A 21,173-nucleotide genomic window follows, 5' to 3' on the forward strand; every position below is an offset into this window, starting at 1 on the left:
TTGAAAATTAACTAGGACATACCAGTAATGAAGCAAAGTGCAGAAAGGAAAAGTAAGCAAATTTCCACAGCCTAGCATTGGCTTTCAGCCGGCTAGACAAAGTAGTAACACAGGTAGTAATAGAGAAAAGAGATTAAGTTTTGAGTGTAAGTGTGTGTTCTTGAACTCAAATTGTTTTAACATAAACATGGAAACAATCACAAGTCAGAATCAATTAATACAAGTGATTCCCTTTAATTAAGGAATCATTGTTTAACGGGTAGTAGCAGGTTTAATTAAGGAAAGAAATCAGTTTGGGGACAGATTGATTATTGTCATATAAGGGGCAGTAAAAGTATGAAGTAAACAATCAAGTCTAAGTACGAAATATGCTTATTTTGGGAAAGGATTCAGCAAGGTAAAACATCACAGTAAAGGGAAAGGAATCAATTAATTTTAAACAGGCGAGTGAAATTAGGGTTCATAAAAGAAAAGCTTTTGCAATTAGTCCCAAGATCAAGATCAATCACGGAAGAAACATAATTCTGCACTTTAGTATATAAATAGAGTGAACAGAAGCATCAGACATGCGAGGCCAAGCATATTGGTAAAAGAGATAACACAAACATACAATAGTGGCAGAAATAAGCTAGGATTCAGTAGTAAGAAAATATTCGAAGCTCAGTAGTCAAGTAGGTCAAGTAGTCACATAGAATTAACAGTGAAGAAGAACATAGTATCAGGTAAGATAAATCAGAAACAAGTAAAGGTCTCACAATAGTAATACGTGAGAAAAAAAACCCTTTTAAGAAATTAGGGCTTCGACAGTAATCGAGTTTAAGAGATGAAAAGAACTCAAATCAGATAAGTCAAACAAGGAGAAGATAGTCAGAAACAAAGAACTTAAAATAAGCACACATTAGGCAAACAATTTCAGAACTCGGATAAAAAAGGAACTAAGGTTTTTAACATGCTGAAGTAGATAAAAGAACAACATGAGCAGGTCGTTTTAAACATAGCAAAATCACCAACAACATTAAAATCAGAGAGAAGATCTTTAAAGAACTTAAAGTAAACCCTAATCATTGAAAAATGAAGAGTTGTTTTGAAAGAAAATCGAGAGACCTTCACGAAACACTTAAGAAGTTCGTAGTAAGCACAAATCTAAGATAGATCTGAAGAAAATTGAAAGATCTTAAAGATTAGGGTTTCGAAAACTCAGAAAAGGTGAGAAAGACCTTGAAAGTTACCGATCTAACCAGGAAGGTCAAGGATCTACCTTGAAAGGCCATGAATGGCCGGAAAAAGGTCATGGATGGCCGGAGAAAGGCCATGAACAGAAGTCGAGCAAGGACTGGACCAGATCCCTTCGAGGTCTGGACATGAGACCATAAAAACAAACACACAGGAGCCATAGGAGGCTGATACACATCTCCAATGGCCATGAGAGGCCATGGATTAGGTAGGGGTTGAGATGGATTAGGGTGGGATTAGATGGCAGTGGCTAGGGTTCGTGTGAGGTTTCAGAGAGAATTGAGAGAAGAGGGATTCAAGGGCGGCGTTTGGTGAAGAATGAGGTAGGTTTAGGGGTCGTTTAAGGTTAAAAATGGAAAGGACGAATATTGGCCGTTGATCTGAATGATCAATGGCCTGGATTAAAGAGGGTAGATGGGGAATCCGGGTTGGGTTGTTTAATTGGGTTAGGGGTCGGGTTTGAATGAGAATTGGGCCGGGGAAATTGGTTTTAATTTGGGGTCAAATTTAGGCTAAAATTGAAATGTAATTGGGTTATTATTTAAATAGCCAATTTTCCATTTTTTAAATTATAAAAAATAGTAAATTAATTTCTAAAAATATATTGAAAGCACAAAAATGATTTATGACATATAATTAACAATTTAAAAATATAGGACTTAATCTTATGAATATAAAACACAATTGAATCTTAAAAGGGCTAACATTGCAATTATGTGCAATTTAGTTTAAAAATATTAAATAAATTTGTAAAAATATGCAAAAAATTACATTAGCTATATTTTAGCATAAATATAAAAGTCCAACAAATGAATTACCAAAATAATAATTTTTGAAGCAATTATTGGGTTTTTATGGATAAAAAAGGGAAATAAATTAGTTTAAAAACCTTTAAAAATTATGAAAAAATAATAAAACACTTGGATATGCTTACATATGCATATATATATATATATATATATATATATATATATATATATATATATATATATATATATATATATACACACACACACACACACACACACACACACACACACACAAAATATATAGGGAAAAATTGGGTATCAACAGGTGCACGCCGCAGCGAGATATTGAAGATGCCTTCATTGGCTTGTTATAGCGCTTGGGCTAAGAGATGCCCCTCTAGAGTCTTTACACCCCTAGTTAGCATAGTTGATATTATTGAGGTATGGATCTTCCCTAGACATGGATCTTGTCCGAAGTACTTATTATTTGGAGATGGATCTTTTCTATGATGGCTGGATTGGCCTATTCCTCGGTATTGGAGACTATTGGTCTGTGATGTGTATATATTCTGGGATGGATCTTCCCCGGTCCTTGTGAGTCATATACAATACCGAGTGATTGTAAGGTTGTTATTGATATTATCTGGAGATGGATCTTCTCCATAGGCTTGAATGGCCTTCCTCAGTATTAAGTGACTGTTGTCAGAGATGTATATATTCCGGGATGGATCTTCCCCGGGTCGTACGCTCCATACACAGTACTGAGGGGGCAAGCATTTGAGATTTCGGGCACATGAGGCACTCATCATGGTGCATTTCATACAGTATGTGCATTGACATGTAGATGTAGTAGAGTCACACTTCTTTACCTTGTTCATACTTGCTTTATTTTAGTGTTCGAGCTGTTCTATTTAATTGAAAGAATGCCTATGTTTCTGTACATTATTTTTGTTATCCTTGAGGAGGTTGAGTTCGTCACTACCTATTAGTCCAAAGGTTGGACTTGTTACTAACTGAGCTGGTGTACTCTCGTTACCCTCCGCACCTCGTGTGTAGATTCAAGCACTTTGGATTCAGTGGCAGTGGTTGATCGAGGCTTCTGACTTAGGAGATTATTGAGGTACCTGCATGGCATTCGCAGGCCTTGGCTCTCCACCTTACTTTCTAGTTGTATTTCAGTTGTTTTCTTAGACATTTATATTAGACTATGTATTTTCCTTAGACGCTTATGCACTCAGTGACACTCCAGTTTTGGGCTGGATTGTATCTATTTCAGTAAATTTCTTATGTTCCAAATAGTTCCTTAACTTTTAAAAGATTCTGTAAATGTTTTCAAACTTATTATTATCGTGTTGATTGTTGAGTTGAGGCTGACCTAGTTTCACGATAGGCGCCATCATGACGGGTCGGGTTTTAGGGTCGTGATAGTAATACTGAATATGATAACCACAGGGTAAATGTAAAAACTATAGCTTCTCACTTTAAGACAGGGTTGCAAGATAATCCTAAAATTAAAATTAAGGAGATGATGGCAACTGTAAAAGCTGCATTTAACATCAATGTTAGTCATTCAAAGTATAAGAGAGCCAAGAGAATGATCTTGGAGAAAATGGAGGGTAGTTTTGCAGATGATTACAACAAGCTTGAGGCTTCTGCTAATGAATTAAGGTCTAGTAATCCAGGAATAGATATGGTGATTAACATATCAAAGGATGCACTTAGTGAAGGAAAAAGGAGATTTTTAAGAATGTATATATGTTTTCATGCATTGAAAATGGGGTTTAAGAGTGGGTTAAGACCATTTATTGGCTTGGATGGAACCTTTTTGAAAGGGAAATACAAGGGTCAACTGTTAGTAGCTGTTGTTCAAGACTCAATAAGGCACTTTTATCCCCTAGCTTGGGATGTTATTGATAAAGAAATCAAAGTGACATGGAGTTGGTTCTTAAGACTGCTACAACATTCATTGGACCTCAAAATGGGAGAAGGGATCACATTTATATCAGATATGCAAAAGGTATGAACCTAACAGTTTAATTGATTTATCTCTTTTACTGATGCATCTCTTTTTATGTTTTCTCATTTTCAGGGTTTGATTGATTCAGTCCACTTGGTTATTCCTGAGGAACACCACAGATATTGTGTAACACACATAGAGACAAATTGGTGCAAAAGATGGGGACATGGGCAATATAAGAAGTACTTTTGGTGCGCTGCATGGAGCACATATGAAGAAGATTTAAAGACCAATTAAGAAATATGGGACAAGTGGATGAAGATGGTAAGGATGTTATTGAAGATTTGATGAAGTACCCACCCCAAAGTTGGAGTAAAGCATACTTTGACACTGTTTGCAAGAACTACTCAGTAGACAACAACCTAACTGAGTCCTTTAATTCATAGATCACAGAAGCAAGATTCAAGCCAATTATCATGGTGCTTGAGGATATTAGAGTAAAAGTTATGAACATGCTAAGGGAACATGAATATACTGTAATGACATGGAGCAATGACTTCAGTCCCCAAACTATGCAACAGTATGGCCAATACTTGAAGATTGCAAATAAGTGTCATGTTCATTCCAATGGTCAAGAAGGCTGTGAAGTGAGTGAAGATGGTGACAGACACACAGTGAATATGGTGGTGAAGAGATGCACATGTAGGATATGGGACCTTAATGGAATCCCATGTCCTCATGCAATCAAAGCAATACAACACAACAAGATGAATCCCGTGACTGAAATACACTGGTGGTACACCTATCTCCTAGCCTATTCACATAAGCTTCAAACAGTAATGGAAGAAAATTTTTGGAAGGTAGAAACTTCTCATGCAATAGAATCACCAGAATTTGTGAAGATGGCCAGCAGGCCTAAAGTCAAAAGAACAATAGAAAAAAATGAAACAGTCAACAAACAAGGTGAATGGATGCAGTCCAAGAAGGGGAGGATAATGAAGTGTTCCACATGTGGTAAGCCTGGACACAATGCTAGGGGCCGTGCAAGGGTAAGGTTCTTTATTTTCAAATACTGTCTATTCTATTTTTTACTTATTTACTCCAACTATGTCTATTTTGTTTCTTTTGTTAAATAACATTCTAAGGGAAAGCAACCAATGGAAAGTAAAAAAAAGGGCAAGCAAGCAAAGAGACAAAGATGTTTAAGAGATGAAGACGGTAATGATGAACAACCTATGTCACCACTTGCTACAAATACACTAGCTGAGAAGGAAATGCAACTTTCAGCACCACAGTTAAGTCAAGGAAGTCAATCAACTCATCCAGTTCAAGACACAAACTTTCGGTTTATGCCAACTCCTTCAGTGCAAAGGAAACATCCCAACAACAGTGTCATTTCAGATTTTGAATTTCCTGATTTTGAATCAGATTCTGCCCCAGATATTAGGCCAAGGAGTTTCTCTGAAGAAAGGACAAGATTGCTTATGAGACAACAAGGAACCTTACCAGCTTTAACAAGGACTATCAATTTTGTTGGTGACTCGTCTGGTGTGAGTGTGCCCTCAAACCTACCATACTCAGCTAAGAATCTCACCTGGAATGGTAAGAAAGCTATAACATGAAATCAGCTTGACAAGATGGCCAAAATGAAGACAAGAAAAGGTAATGGCAAGTCGCAAAAGTAATGTGACTTGAACTGAAGGTGGAAAGTCATTTAAGTGGTGAAAGTTTTTGTGAATTTTAAGTTTAAAAGACTTGTAATTACTGCTATGACAGTATAATTATTATTTTGCTGGTTGATGTAATTACTACTATGACAATACATTTATTTTTGTGGTTGGTGGTATGGACTTCTATGAAATCCATTATGTGAATGTTATGACGGCTGATGTTATGAAGTAGGTGATGTACTATAACAGTTGAAGTTATGATTTCTGTCAATGTTAATAAATTCTGAATAGTTTGTGGTAAGAATTTTCAAGTTCGTCTTGTTCCCTTTATTCTAATGTACTATTACATTATCTAATTGTTAATACAGATTGAACACATAAGGATATGGTAAATATGTAACTGCGGCTATAGCAAGTATTTGTGCATATTAACACCTACTAATTCAAAGTGGAGAATGATAAAAATCAAAGCCTCATATTCATTCACCATTTCATGCCAAAAACAGAAGCATCATACTATTACATCTCCAATTGGAGTATCATTCTAATTGGAGATACTCCAATTCTTAAGAAACTAGTTCCTTACTTCACTAAGCAATACATGTCAATTCACTACACAAAAAGAGGGCTGAATTAACACAATGTTAATCAACTAAATAAGGAAGAACCATAATGAAATGTACTTCGTTATCCAGGCAACAAAGAATCCAACAAACAATGCCCAAAAGCCAATTATCATCATTATTAATTGTACAACTCTTTCTTCCAACTTTTTGACTTTAGTAGCTTCATATTTATTCATGGCTTCCATGGCAATTACTTTTTTCTCTCAATTTGTCTCTTTCAATCGTAACCACATTCAAAGACGACTTGAATTCTCTTATTTCAAGCTGGGAACCATCCGCGGATATTTCATCTTCCAATTCGAAATAACCACATGAATTATTCTGCCAAAGAACCATTTAAAAGATTTAATTTTTAAATCAAAACATCCAGATATAGTAGAAAGATTAGATAAATTCACATATAATACTTACCTTAGGCCGTGCATATTTATAAAATTTCCTACCGGGGTTAGCGAGAGTGGTTGATGTGAAATGGTTGACAATAATACCATATCGACACATTATTTGAGAGGAAACTCCGCGGCATTGAATCTCACCTGAGAGGACAGAGTAGAGCAAACGAGAGAAAAAGGAATTTGTGCCTGAACCCTAGTTTTTCATCGACTGAATAACGTCTTATTTAATCGATGAAGGAGACTATTTAACGGGTTATAAGGGTGGGGCAGGTTTCTAAAAGAATGGTCAAGAATTACCTAGTTGGCAAATTATTATGGGTCCCGGTGCCACATAGCAAATCTGTTAGGGTTGGGGACAAACTTATATACTATACTAACGGTAGCTATGATAAGTAGAAACGGGTATAAACAAGAATAACTTTCGATAGTATATGTACAATTTTGGCCTTTTTGGCAATGAACATAGTATTGTATTCAATTGGAACAAAGCTAAGTTCAAGTGTTTAAACGACATTTTCTGGCAACTTTAAGGGTGTTAATATGTATTTGGCCAATTTACAAAGAGAATTCAAAGGCTCAAGCTTGAACTTCTTCAACCAGATAGTTAAATTGCTACCATTCCAGTCTACGGCGTAGAAGTGGAAGGAAACGAAGGGAAGAAATGGCTCAAAGAACAAATCAATAGATGCTCTAATTACAAATGGGATCTTGGTTACGTTCCTTTTTCACTCCAGCCGTGAATTGGGTCCCCGTTCAAAACCTCCAAAAATACGGTTAGCAATTCTAATATGTGTTTCCTTTTTTTTATTTTTATCGAATATGCACAGAGATTTTAATCTGCCTTTTAAAATGTATATCTGAGCTTAGAAATTGAATCTTCACGGCAGGTTTAGTGTTTCTTGTTTGATTGACGGGTGTCTAAGGATATAGGAGCAATATGGAAAGTTAATTGAAAATTAAAATTTTGTTCAAAGCTCTTTGGATTTTTTTTTTTTTAATAAAATTCCCTCCCAAGCAATATTTGAATGCTATTGTTTCTAGTGCTGAAATGTAACTTTGGAAGCTGAACCAATCGATAACTGGAATTTTTTTTGGTTGACGGTGGTGCTAAGGCCAGCTTACACGCGCCTTGACTGACCACAAGCACAGTTGTAGCTACAATCCATATTTTGAATTGTCATGAAACAATGACTTATATTCATAAATTTGTTTTTGTACTAGAAGCGTTTGCAGCACTTAGACTATTTGAAGTAATATCTGATTAAGCAGAATGTGAAGGAGCTATGCAGATGTTCCGATATTTGTGTTTTGGGTGTCACAGTCCGTAAATTAGATGGTATGATCAGTTTGTGAAGCTCCAACTTCTTCAAAAGTAGAGTAGAACGAGAAAAATGATATGTATATTATGGCAATGGTTTCAATGCCCGACTTGGGTTATCTCATCATTCTCTATGCTGTAGGCTCCTCTCTGTCTTTAGGAGAGAAGGATGTTATATGAGTTGCTAGTTGCAACTATAGGTTTTTCAAGCAGTTAGTTAAGTCATTCATTGGCTTTGTTTAGCATAGCATAAGTTTTAGAAATTTCTACTTTTACTAGCTTATGCCACTGCTCCATTATTATTAGTTTTACCATTTTTTTTTTAATATAAGACAAAAAAGTTTAGGTAGTTACTAGTAGTTTGGGCGTCTCATAAGGCCCAAACGCTAAAAGATGGTTTTGATTCGAATCAGGTGCAACTGCTGTACTAGTAGTATCAGAATGATTCATGAACCTGATACATTCTTCAACAGACTAGTTAGTTGCAGTGGAAAAAGTAGGAACGCAGATACATGAGAAGAAACAATGAACTGTGGTATGACTATCTCTGTTGCATCAACTAGGTTGGGATTGAGGTGTACGTGCTGTCGCTGTTGCTGTTGCGGCAAACTTTGAGGAGATTTTGTAATATCAAGTGATATGAGTTGAGCTTTAAGAAAGATGTGATGATTCATATAGCCGACCCCAACTTGTTTTGGACTGAGGCACAGTTGTTCTTGTTGTTCTTGTTGCATAAGTGACTGTCAACTATCTTTATCTTATTCTGCTGGTTTACTTTATGATAGGTCTTTCCACCTTTGTGGCAGAAAATAGGAGTTCCAGCAACTTTAAGCTTTTCTTATTGACATTAATACTTTTAATAATCAACTCAAATTTCTGCAGTTAGGTGGCCTTGTATTTAAAATTGACAAAAAAAACTCATATAGTTATCTGTATGAGCCAAAGAAAAGCTGCTATTTACCAATTTCAAGATCCAAGTAACTTCTGGTGAACTTCTCTTTTACAAACACTCATACACCACAGCTCTTGGAAGCACTGTCTCACCTCCCCATAAAGTCTCCTTTTAGGTGCAGATAGGATTGAAATGGTGTGGCTTTTCAGGCAGTAGAACGTGGGAATAAAGATATACCAAACAACAATCATCCTGCTTTTATTTTATTTCTTCCAGTTGATTTTATATTTACGCTAGTGAAATTGTTCTACTGCACTTAATGCAATAGACATGATAGAACATTTAATATTGGCTATAGTCATGGCTCTTGTTTGATTTAAGCTGCTATTCTGGTAGGGTCTGTTTTGAATAGCTTCCTACCAGGCATCCTGGCAAATGAGGAGGCAACAAAAAGGTCATTGCAAGATGACACATCACAAAACGTTGAAGACGTACAGAAAATCATAGGGTACCACTTTAATGATCATAATTTACTGTGGCAAGCTTTTACACATCCGTCGTATGATAGGGACTGTATATCTTATGAGCGGCTCGAGTATGTGGGTGACTCGGTTCTTAACCTTATGATCACAAAACAACAGTTTTCCAAATATCCAAATCTCCCACCTGGGTTGTTGTCACCTCTACGTGCTGCAAATGTTGACACGGAGAAGCTTGCACGTGTTGCTGTTAAGCATAGCTTCCACAAGTATTTACGGCATGGAAGGCCTATCCTTACACGACGAGTAAGTGAGCTAAGTAATTAAGGGCATTTGATTTGTCTTTATATTTTTCTTGTATTACTTGTTCGGCAATAACCAGCACGGTTCCTATATTTTAGTATTTGTTTGCTAATTAAGATAGCACGTCGGCATTTGGCTGTTCCGTGTTTCTGTACCAGTGCAAATTGAAGCATTTTCACGTACATATACATGTGGAAGTAACTCAGTTTTCCATGTATTCATAAGAAGTTTTTTCATCCTGATTATTTTTGTAGGGTTTGGAATAAATGTCTGAAGCATAACTATTTTGTTATAGAGCTGTTATGCTTTCTGCTTAATCCTTTCAAAATATCCAAAAAAGTGATTTTTGCCTTATACTTTTCACTCTAAGATCTTTATCATTGACGAAACCAACAGGTAGTTTGCTACTAACCTAATCTGGAGCAATATGAAGGCTCGTACCCGAGTCACAATTATTCACTGCACGACAAGTGCCCGTATTTGTGCTGCTGGCTAAGCAAAGACGCGTGCCAAGAGCTACTTAATAAAATGTATCCATGACCCCCTTACCTAGTTTACCTAGTTCCTTTATCTTATTGAATATTATAGGAATGGAGTATGTAGTAAATTCATTTGCTGATTGGCTTCTCTTATATTACTCGTTAGATGGCTTTCATTTGAACTGCTACTCTACTCTTCATTTCCTTTTAGAGAAAAGAATTTCGAAATACCAATTTCTAACCTCCTCCTGCTATCTCTGCAAAAGTCTCTAGGGCTGAAAAAGAAGTCATAAAAGAAAGCAAAAACAACAGTTAGTGGAATAAGAGGAATATTTAACATAGTTGACCTTAGATTCTTTAAACAGGACTACACTCAAGTAGAGTCTAATACTTCTTGAATTCTTTTTTCCACCTTGACTGTGTTTACTGAAAGTATCTATTAACCTTTGCGATCAAGACGGATGAGAAAGTCTCACTTTACTTCCTTTGCCTATTCTCAATGTCGTGTGGAATTTTTTTTTTCCCATTAGTATGGTTCTCCTTCTTTACTGCTTTACCTTTTCTTAGTGTTTCATTTTCAGGTTCTGTATGTGCCCCTGATCTTCTTCTTCTTGACAAAAGTTATCTATATTCACAGATTCAATCATTTATAAATGTTCTTCCGGAGTATCCATTGCATTCCCATGGATTAATAAATGCTCCGAAGGTGCTTGCTGATGTTGTTGAATCAACAATAGGCGCAGTATTCATTGATAGCAATTCTTCAATTGACACTACCTGGGAGGTATGTTCTTTTTCTCCCCTCAAATACCTAATTCTAAGAGCAGTTCAAATTATTAGCCGTACATGTACCTCTTCATATGTGAAGGCATTGATCACGAGTCATTTAATTGTTTTGTAATTATAGCTTATATAGGTTGCTAGGAGCTAAGGTTCCTACTTGAACCTCTCACCTCGCCCCTCCGCCCTCAAAAAGAAAGCGTAAATAAAGAAAGAAAAGGAAAGAAATAAAGAGAACCGGCAACAGAAAAGGAAAGAGGCCTACCTTTTCCTTTAACTAAATTTTACATGTTGTAGCATGGAAGTCCACTTAGAGCCTATGCAACGCTAGGTTTAGCTTTGGCTTCCATTTCTAGCCTTCTATTGTCTCAAGCATGGCTAGAAAGTAGGCACAGTTTTGTGAATTTATGGCATATAAATTTTGTTAACTTTAGAAAAAAGGAGGAAATTAACAGGGCTCTTTCGCTGAAGCCACTCATCTGATGAATCATACCACCAAGTATGGATAAACTATATATTATGTTACTATCTTATGACTGAAAATTCATGAAGAATCTTGTATGAATCTCTGTGATTGGATGCTGAAGTAGTTACTTTTACTTAACAGAAAAATATGGGAAAAAGAGAACCATTTGAGAATTTGATGAGCTTGGGCGCTAATTTCTTTACTTTAAATTATATCTCCACATGGTCCCATGTAATGTAATTTACAAATAGAAGGTGGCATTGAGGAGGACAAAGATACTTTAAGGGGTCGTTTGGTTACCAGGATAAGGATATTAATCCCTGCATAAAATTTGGGATTATAGTTGTCCCATGTTTGGTTGTGGGTATTAGCTAATACCGGTATAAATTAATGCCGAAATGGTGGTATTAATTATCCTATATAAGAGGTGAGATAGATAATCCCATGGGATATCCCAGAACTGAACCAAACGACCCCCAAGTAGATAAAGAATGTCATTTTGACTAATGAGAAGATTATCATGTGAAGGTTAAGTTATTTAATTTCTGTCTGTGCTTTGTTCTTGATTGTGACTTAAAATGCGTTGCTTGGACAGCATTCTTCTCTTTCCTCGCCTCTTAACGTAAGCTGCTTCTGGTTTTGGACGACCTGTAGGTAGCGAAGACTCTATTAGAGCCCATAATTACACCGGAAATGCTTCAAACAAATCCGGTGAAGAAGCTCCATGAGACCTGTCAGAAGCATAAACTTAAAGTTCGGGTAGTCGATATGTGGTCACATGATGGGAGTTTTGAAGTTTTTATTGACAATCAACTAAGGGGAAAAGGCATGTGCCATGTAAAGAAAGAAATTGCATTGAACAGAGCAGCAAACAGGGCATATAATGAAGTTATTAGAATGCTTAGTGTTGACAATATGAAGATTGCTAATACTTAGCTAATAATCTGGGCTTAGAAATAGAATTATTTGTCTCTATTTTGTTCTTATTGCTCCTCTACAACTTGGGTTACCAAAGTTGAAATACAGACTCACCAACGAGTTTTTGGTAAGTACAGAATTTTTAAAATCTCATCTTAACGTGAGTTAACTTCTATACACTGACAGTATGTAGTTTTTCAACGCCATTGGGTAAGAATGACTTATTATGAAAGGCAACTGTCTATATTATGCCTAATTTGGTAGCTCGCCTAAAAAGTAATATAAAGAACCTATCCCTCTGTATATAAACTAAGTCTTTTTTACTTGCGCATTGGATTGAACACATTAGTTCAAATACAAATTTTCCAACCAAAGGACCCTTGGATTTTTTTTTGCAGCCCGGTACACAAGGCATCCCGCATTCGTGCAGGGTCCGGGAAAGGGCCGTATCCTAAGGGGTATGATGTAGACATCCTACCCTAATACAAGCATTAGTGGCTGCTTTCACAGCTTGAACCCGTGACCTATAGGTCACACGAAAACAACGTTACCGTTGCTCCAAGGACCCCAGGATTCTTAGGGGCTTTATATCATCCAGCTCTAAATGAAGGGCTCGACGCACCCTTGTATGGTCTGGAGAGGCTTATTTACCTTATAGTTTAGGGGCTTTATATCATCCAGCTCTAAATGAAGGGCTCGACGCACCCTTGTATGGTCTGGAGAGGCTTATTTACCTTATAGTTTAGGGGCTTTATATCATCTTTGATTTCATTGCTTGTTGTTTTGTCTACTTCGATAAGATAAGAATATCCTTTTTTGTCAATGGACAAACAGACATTGTGTTGCTTGGTACACAAGGTTTGAATAGTACAATAGTTGAACTCATTTGACCTGTCAGCTAAGGATCTGGAAATGAAAGAAAAAAGAACTAGCCCAAGACAGAGAAGTTATTATATGGAGAAGTTATTTTGGTATTTAAGTATCCTTTTTTTCCTTTTAACTGACCAAGTCAGATCATTACCTAGTCAAGACATATCCTATGGACCTATGTCTTTTGCTTTTTTCGAAATCCAACGGCTTAATTAATTTATACTTGCTTTGCGTATGGCTCATTTAAGAAAAAAATACGTCTTAACAAGAAGTTTTTAATTTTTATAGCTCGAACCGAAAACTTTTAGTTAACGATAATGTAAAGTATATTCGATAACTTTGACATATACTAATCGATATTCTCGAATTTTATGACTATGGAAGAATTGGCTTCTTTCGTGGAGTATGTCATCGGAACGGTTAATAAAGCTTCATAGGTTATTTCACTTCTTCTCAGTTCCAACCAAAATTTCAGTTTAAAAGCATCTATTATATTACTTCTTCCGTTTCAATTCTTCCGTTTCAATTTAGATGAGGTAATTTGACTCGATACAGAGTTTAAGAAAAGAAAACTTTTGAAACTTGTGATTTTAAAAGTCTAAGGGGTAAAAACTTTATAGGGCTATGATATTTGTATGGTTATAAAAGCTTCTCATTAAGTTTAAAATAAGTAAAATAAAGAGTTTAAAGTTGAATAATTTTCAAATTTAGAAATATTTCATTTATTTTGGAACAAACTAAAAAGGAAAGTACCTCGTCTAATTTGAAACAACGGGAGTATTAGTTCATTTATCTGTTTTTAGTCATGAGAAATAAACAACTAGGGAAAGCTCCTATTAACACAGACAAAAATTTAGCTAGGTTAGGCACTAAAATGTCTTTATATATAAATGGTGGTGAGAATATGTTGATATAGCTGATATTGGGGATAATAAAATCAAGGAAGATAAGAAGAAGATGGATCGAGGAAGATAAGAAGAAGAAGGCTGGTGCATTATCTCAACTGATATGAACGAGGTTCTGAACAATGAAGAAAGGAAAATGAACTGGACAGCCTTAAGCTATTTGGGCCTAATATCATTTGGGCCACCCGGTTTTGGGCGGCTGCTGCTGGAAGAGTCCATTAAAGTTTATACACTAGTTATACAGTCAATATACAACTTGTAATGTTTGTTATGGAGTAGACTACTTTTTCTCTTGTATATATATACGTGTATGTACAGAATGTTCAACAATGAATATACTGAAAATACTTTCACAGATATTCTTCAAATCTCTCAAAATACTCCCTCCGATCCATATTAATCTTGGTGGTTGCTAAATATATCTAGTCAAAATAGTTGTCGTTTTGGAAAATCAAGGTATAATTAACTAATTTTTTTCTTAGTATCAAATGTTCTTAAAAATAAACATTGACCAAGTACATACCATAGAAAACCCAAAAGTGAAGAGTATTAATTATTTTTCAAGAAACGTATAAAAAAGAAACACGACAACTAAAATAGACTAGAGGGAACTAAAATAGACTAGAGGGAGTAATAATTTGAGAAGAGGCCGCAATTAAAAGGTCACAAGACATTGAAGACACTGTATTTGCTTCGAGTGCAAGACTTTGGCTTTGACTTTTGGATTTTATACGCTCTGCCCAAAGTCATTTGATTTTTGGATATTAGGTTGAAAACGTGCCCACTCTCTATCCTGCTACTTATCCTCAAATGGACCGGCACTCTAGTCCTTTGTCTAGTCAGGCAATTCTTTCTCCACTTTAATTTGTTTCCTTTTTCTTTTGAAGAATCCACTTAAACAGTTATTCACTCAATAATGTACGTATAACTCTATACTTTATGTATATCAGCTAAATAATTAGCAGTTAATCGCCATTTGTGTGAAGATTCCTCTTCTTGTTTGGCTTTTACGGGGTCAATTTGGATGTGTTTATTACTATGATTATTTTTCAAAATTATTAATATACTATCAAAACATCAATTACTTTTAGCATTTTCTAGTTTTATCAATTTAATAATTCATATGATAAGTGAATTATCGGCTCACATGCCCCAATTAGCTAAAAAGGCAATTAGCATGCTACAGTCGGTAGCAAAATTATAAGTATTAAGCATTTAAAGAAACATATTTATGCATGCTAATTGTATTTGGAAAGCATGAAACTAAGCAGCATTCCTTAATAAAAAAAAAAAAATTGGGTGTGTTTGGTACCAAGGAAATCATCTCGCAGAAAATAAGACATTTTTTTTATAATCAAACACTAAAAGATATTCTTTCTAAAAATATTTTTTAATTTCCTTCAAAAGGTGAAAAGGAAAACGACTTTTTCCTCTTATATTTTTCTTAGTTGATCCATTTGGAATAATTTTTAAACTTTTAGAGTGTTGGATGGTGAGACAAATTTTCTTTTTGAAAATATTTTCCAAAACATTTTTCGAAGAATATCTTTTTCTTCGTATCAAACCTCAACCGAAGAATATATATAATTCACATTGGACAATAGTCATTTGATTATTTCTCTAATATTTAGAAATAGTCATTTAATTAATTCTTTACTATTTAGGAATATTTAATTAATTCTCTACTATTTAGAAATAATCATTTAATTAATTTTCTATCACTTAAAAATAATAATTTAGTTATTTTCCTAATATTTATAACACTTTCCTAATATTTAGAACTTTAAAATTAACTAAAATATTGGTTATTAAATCATTTCCATTTAAATTAGATATGAAGTCTTAATATTTAAATATTTAAAATCGATATGGTATGGATAGTTAATATATTTTTGTTTTCGATGAGGCAACTCGCCGAATTTTTTTTTTCTTTACCATAAGTGTGACGACATTAGAGATTCTTATTTGTTTTTGCATGATTTGGAATAGGAGCGAAAAATACATGATTTACTTCAAAATCTTAAATAATATTTTATTTAATGTTTACATTATAAGTTTAACCAACACAAATTGTAGCTTAATGTAGTTTCTGGATACTGTATTGCACCATAGTTCTGTGAATCATCACTTAATTGTTACACAAAAATAATAAATTTTTGGTACGTGTATATTTATAACATATGTTTTTTATATGAAGTAAAAAATAAAGCATAAATTAAAATCTTTATAGAATGACTAAGGTAGCAAATATCTCTTAAATTAAAATTGTGCCTGATTATTCCATAGACAAAGTTAAACTGGTGAGAAAACAGATCACTAACTTTTAATTTAGACACAAAGTAATCATAGGCTACTTTCGTTCTTTAATTTTTATTTCAAAACTCAAATACGATATTTAATATTATAGTCAAATAGTTTTAAAAATTATGTTTTTCCTCGGATCTTGCATGGATTCAAGATGCTTTATATATCACACTGTCCTTCTTTAATTTTAAAAGTTATATATTTATTAAATTATGGTTCACGCGCAAAAGGTGTACCTGAAGACGCTTTTCTTTGATACTACGTATATGATTTCTAAAGTCAACTCCTATATATTGTTTAGGTTTTTAAATCTAACCAACTAACAAGTTATTTTCTTATTTAGACATTAATAGGAAACCTTAACGTCATGATTTCAGTTCACACCATCAGGATCTTCTAATCTAATTAAAGAAAAGAAATTAAAAAAAATCCTTATGTTCTCATCTCACCCTACTTCATGTCATTATCTTTACAATGAAAATATATTCTATATAAACCTACTCAAAAAGATGGCCAATACAAACTCCTTACTTCATATGATATATATAGCCATGGAAAATCCAAAACAAGAGGAAAACCTTGTCTCTCTTTATACTTCATCATCAGAAAACCTTCATTTAACAGAAGAAATGAACCAAATTACACAGAATAATGAAACTCATATAGTTTTGGAGAGGTCAGTGGAGGAAGTAGAGAAAATAATAGCATACAAATTCAAGAACCCTAATTTGTTAGAACGAGCTTTTACTCATTCTTCCTTTGAAGAAAACTGTGCTTCGTATGAGAGATTGGAGTTTATGGGTAAGAAGGGGATCTAGAGAAAGTTCTATGTATTCACTTTGCTTTTTGCTAGAACTATATATAATAAGATTAAACTTATTCCGAATTCATTATCTCTGTTTCTTGAATTCACTTCCTGTAGGTGATGCTGCTCTTAATCTGTTGATAGCAACGGAGCATTTTTTGAATTACCCTGATTTACCTCCTGGGAAACTCACAAGGTTGAGAGCTACCAATGTAGATACAGAGAAACTTGCTAGAGTTGCCATCAAATATAATTTGCATGATTATTTACGTCACAATAAACCTTTACTTAAAGGACAAGTAAGTGACAACAAAGAAAACTAGTTTTTTTTATATCTCTTTCTTACTTGTTTTTTATATTCACGATGTTCTACTAAGCAAGTCTGTAAATTTATATTTAAAAAAAATATAAATTTATTTATTGGTTGGCTCGTAAAAATTTTCTCACTCGTTACAAAGAGTTGACTGATGAATGTGGTAAAAAAGAAGACTGTCTTCCAAAGAAATGGTGCATATAACACCCGAGGTATCAAAAAGATAGGAGAGGAAAGTGATATGTATAAAACAAAATACAAGTTGACATGATACGTGTGTTTATTAGTTTATTGTAGTAACGTACTAGGGTAGGGTAATTCAAAGAAATCAGTTTTGGTGAAAAACTTTGATGTGCCCATAGGTGGAAGAATTCAGAGATGCAATAATGGAGTACCCATTGCATTCAACAGGTCTCGTTGATGCCCCTAAAGTTCTTGCAGATATAGTTGAATCTTTGATTGGTGCCATCTATATTGATGGCAATTTCTCCATGAATATAATTTGGCAGGTACTTTTAACTTTTTTCACTTTGAAATATTATACAAATATTCTTTTTCTAGTTTAGTATTTTATGGGCTCATCTGAATCCTCTTCGCTAGAAAATCACTATATATATATTGATGAACCTATTTGGTGAAAATCATGCGTTCACTTACACGTTGCTAACACAACCCGATGTGTATTTTGATGATAGGTGGTAAAAAATTTGTTGCAGCCTCTAATTACTCCAGAAAAACTCGAAATTCATCCAGTTACAAAAATTATCGAGTTATGCCAAAAGAATGGATTGAAAGTAAAATTTGTTGATTCATGGGAGGAAACAGGAGAGGTTGAAGTTCATGTTGATGGCAAACTTGTTGGAAAGGGGAAGTTTAATGGAAAGAAATTAGTTGCAATAAATAGGGCTGCACACAATGGTTATCTTCAAGTTGTCAAAAATTTGAGTGTGAAAAAAACTACTCATGATTACCCTTGTGATGAAAACCTTGTCTCTCTTTATACTTCATCATCAGAAATGAACCAAATTACACTAAATGATGAAACTCATATTGTTCCAGAGAGGTCAGTGGAGGAAGTAGAGAAAATAATAGCATACAAATTCAAGAACCCTAATTTGTTACAACAAGCTTTTACTCATTCTTCCTTTGAAGAAAACTGCGCATCATATGAGAGATTGGAGTATGTAGGTAAGATCTAGAGAAAATTTTATGTATTCACTTTGCTTTTTACTCGAACTATATATATAATAAGAATACACTTATTCCGAACTCAGTATCTATATCTTGAATTCACTTCTTGTAGGTGATGCTGTTCTCAATCTACTGATAGCAACGGCGCATTATTTGGATTACCCTGATTTACCTCCTGGGAAACTCACAAGGTTGAGAGCTGCCAATGTGGATACTGAGAAACTTGCTAGAGTTGCAATTAAATATAATTTGCATGATTATTTACGTCACAAAAAGCCTTTACTTAAAGGACAAGTAAGTAAGAACAAATTTATTTCAGTAAAAATCCTTATAGTGTCCCTTTTCTTACTAGTTTCTAGCTACATTCATGATGTTCTACTAGTAGGTCGGAAAATTTGATAAAAATAATAATACTATATACTCCATCCGTTTCATATTAAATGACGTACTTTCCTTTTTAGTCTGTTCCAAAATAAATGACACATTTCTAAATTTGGAAATAATTCAACTTTAAACTCTTTCATTTTACCCATTTACGCTTAATGAGAAGCTTTTATAACCACACAAATGTTATGGTCCCACAAACTTTTTATCCCTTAAGCTTTTAAGATCACACGTTCCTAAAATCTTTTTCTTTTTTCTTAAACTCCGTGCCGAGTCAAACTACCTCATTTAATATGAAACGGAGGGAGTATATAAATTTATGTAGTGGTTGGTGCATAGAATTTTCTTCCATTTACATGTTAACATTTATTACGGAGAGTTGACGAATGAGTGTGGTCAAAAAGAGGACCGAGTCTTTTAAAGAAATGGTGCATATAATACCTTAGGTATCAAAAAGGTAGGAGAAGAAAGTACTGAAGTATTAGATATATGTGAGACAGAACACAAGTTTATATGATACTCGTGTTTTTTTGAGTTTATTGCAGTAACATTCAAGAGTAGAGTAATTTAAAAAAAAAAAATAATCAGTTTTGGTGACAAAGTTTGATGTGTCCACAGGTGGAAGGATTCAGAAATGCAATAATGGAGTACCCATTGCATTCAACAGGTCTCATTGATCCCCCTAAAGTTCTTGCAGATATAGTTGAATCTTTGATTGGTGCAATCTATATTGATTGCAATTTCTCCATGGATACAACTTGGAAGGTGCTTTAGATTTTTTCACTTTGAAATATTATACAATATTCTTTTTCTAGCTTATCATTGTATCTTTGGAGGTATAGGCGAAGCTAGAGGACATAAGGGTTCATTTGAATTCGATTCGCCGAAAAATGACTCTATATGATGAACCTTTTTTGTGAAAATCCTGCATCCATCTGCACATTGCTAACACAATACTATGTGTATTTTGATGACAGGTGGTAAAAAATTTCTTGCGGCCTCTAATTACTCTAGAAAAACTCGAGATTCATCCCGTTACGAAAATTAACGAGTTATGCCAAAAGAATGGATTGAAAGTTGAATTTGTTGATTCATGGGGGGAAACAGGAGAGGTTGAAGTTCATGTTAATGGCAAAATTGTTGGAAAGGGGAAGTTTAGTGGAAAGAAAATAATTGCACAAAATAGGGCTGCACACAATGCTTATTACCAAGTTGTTACAAATTTGAGTAAGGAAAAAACTACTGATGATTACCCTTGTGATGAAACACAAAGCTGAAATAAGCATTAATTTGCATATTTCATATTTATTATCTGTCATTTAAATTTCGATTTTAAAAAAAATGTTTTTTTGCATGTAATTTCATAGTAATCTCGTGAAAGCGAGAGAAAACAAATATTGCTTTTTGGAAAGCATTTTAACGTGTTTCAATCCATAATATTTTGTGTTCTTGGTTACATCACCTTTATTATTTTACTGTCAATACTATTCTTTTTTACCCCTATTATCATCTAAATTTATTTATTTCTGTATTTTCCAAACCTGCTTTGAAAATGCTTTTCTTGAGTTGAGAGTTTATCGGAAACAACTTCTCTACCTCACACAAGGTAGGAGTAAGATACATCGCACGCTCCTCGGACCCAGAGGCGGATCCATGATTTAAGTTCTATGTGTTCAATCTTCAAGATTTTTGGCATTGAACCTATTATATTTTTAAAGTTATGGGTTCATATCAATTATTTATTGCAATTATAGTGATTTTTACTCGTAAATTTATGCCCCACGATAAAAATATTGGGTTCAGTTGAACTCGATAACTTTAAGCTCCATCCGCCCCTGCTAAGACCCTACTTATAGGATCACATTGGATATGTTATTATTTTTATTGATTCTGTCACCTAGATATAATTACAATATGTCGTATCAAAAGGAAATACAAAGTAGAAGACGTGCAAACTGAGAATAATGAAGATTTGGATGGTTAAACTCGGATAGTAAGGTCAGTAATACTCCATAACAATAAATCAAAATTGAAAGATGGACGTAGAACAATAAAAATTTAAAATAGATGCTTAAACTGTATTAACGGAATATATTGTTTCCATTAATTAAAAAGAGTTTAAGTTGTATATTAATG

The 21,173-nt window shown here is 34.2% G+C and overlaps 3 protein-coding genes across 3 annotated transcripts; all 3 read left to right on the top strand.

Annotated features, from left to right (window-relative positions):
- The first annotated feature begins 7,104 nt into the window (after nucleotides 1-7,104).
- On the top strand, nucleotides 7,105-12,307 carry LOC107824290 (ribonuclease 3-like protein 3). Its single transcript, XM_016651038.2, has 4 exons — nucleotides 7,105-7,403; nucleotides 9,237-9,625; nucleotides 10,739-10,885; nucleotides 12,002-12,307. Exons 1-4 carry the CDS (start codon nucleotides 7,331-7,333, stop codon nucleotides 12,281-12,283), a joined length of 891 nt encoding a protein of 296 aa, XP_016506524.1. The 5' UTR covers nucleotides 7,105-7,330; the 3' UTR covers nucleotides 12,284-12,307.
- A 4,588-nt stretch (nucleotides 12,308-16,895) lies between these two features.
- LOC142165476 (ribonuclease 3-like protein 3) lies at nucleotides 16,896-18,062 on the top strand. The gene is made up of 4 exons (XM_075224022.1): nucleotides 16,896-17,145; nucleotides 17,267-17,448; nucleotides 17,825-17,971; nucleotides 18,024-18,062. The coding sequence occupies exons 1-4, from the start codon at nucleotides 16,896-16,898 to the stop codon at nucleotides 18,060-18,062; spliced, it is 618 nt and encodes a 205-aa protein (XP_075080123.1).
- A 92-nt stretch (nucleotides 18,063-18,154) lies between these two features.
- LOC107824288 (ribonuclease 3-like protein 3) lies at nucleotides 18,155-20,455 on the top strand. The gene is made up of 4 exons (XM_016651037.2): nucleotides 18,155-18,650; nucleotides 18,766-18,947; nucleotides 19,656-19,802; nucleotides 20,015-20,455. The coding sequence occupies exons 1-4, from the start codon at nucleotides 18,479-18,481 to the stop codon at nucleotides 20,312-20,314; spliced, it is 801 nt and encodes a 266-aa protein (XP_016506523.2). The 5' UTR covers nucleotides 18,155-18,478; the 3' UTR covers nucleotides 20,315-20,455.
- The last annotated feature ends 718 nt before the right edge of the window (nucleotides 20,456-21,173 follow it).

Source organism: Nicotiana tabacum, chromosome 10, assembly GCF_000715075.1.
Source record: "Nicotiana tabacum cultivar K326 chromosome 10, ASM71507v2, whole genome shotgun sequence".
NCBI lineage: Eukaryota > Viridiplantae > Streptophyta > Magnoliopsida > Solanales > Solanaceae > Nicotiana > Nicotiana tabacum.

Bases quoted from the DNA above. Each gene is read 5' to 3' on its own strand.
- LOC107824288 (XM_016651037.2), top strand. From the start codon at position 18,479: ATGAACCAAATTACACTAAATGATGAAACTCATATTGTTCCAGAGAGG. The intron at 18,651-18,765 runs GTAAGATCTAGA...CACTTCTTGTAG, and splicing joins TGAGAGATTGGAGTATGTAG to GTGATGCTGTTCTCAATCTA. The intron at 19,803-20,014 runs GTGCTTTAGATT...TTTTGATGACAG, and splicing joins CCATGGATACAACTTGGAAG to GTGGTAAAAAATTTCTTGCG.
- LOC107824290 (XM_016651038.2), top strand. From the start codon at position 7,331: ATGGGATCTTGGTTACGTTCCTTTTTCACTCCAGCCGTGAATTGGGTC. The intron at 7,404-9,236 runs GTTAGCAATTCT...CTATTCTGGTAG, and splicing joins TCAAAACCTCCAAAAATACG to GGTCTGTTTTGAATAGCTTC. The intron at 9,626-10,738 runs GTAAGTGAGCTA...CTATATTCACAG, and splicing joins GGCCTATCCTTACACGACGA to ATTCAATCATTTATAAATGT.
- LOC142165476 (XM_075224022.1), top strand. From the start codon at position 16,896: ATGGAAAATCCAAAACAAGAGGAAAACCTTGTCTCTCTTTATACTTCA. The intron at 17,449-17,824 runs GTAAGTGACAAC...ATGTGCCCATAG, and splicing joins AACCTTTACTTAAAGGACAA to GTGGAAGAATTCAGAGATGC. The intron at 17,972-18,023 runs GTACTTTTAACT...TTCTTTTTCTAG, and splicing joins CCATGAATATAATTTGGCAG to TTTAGTATTTTATGGGCTCA.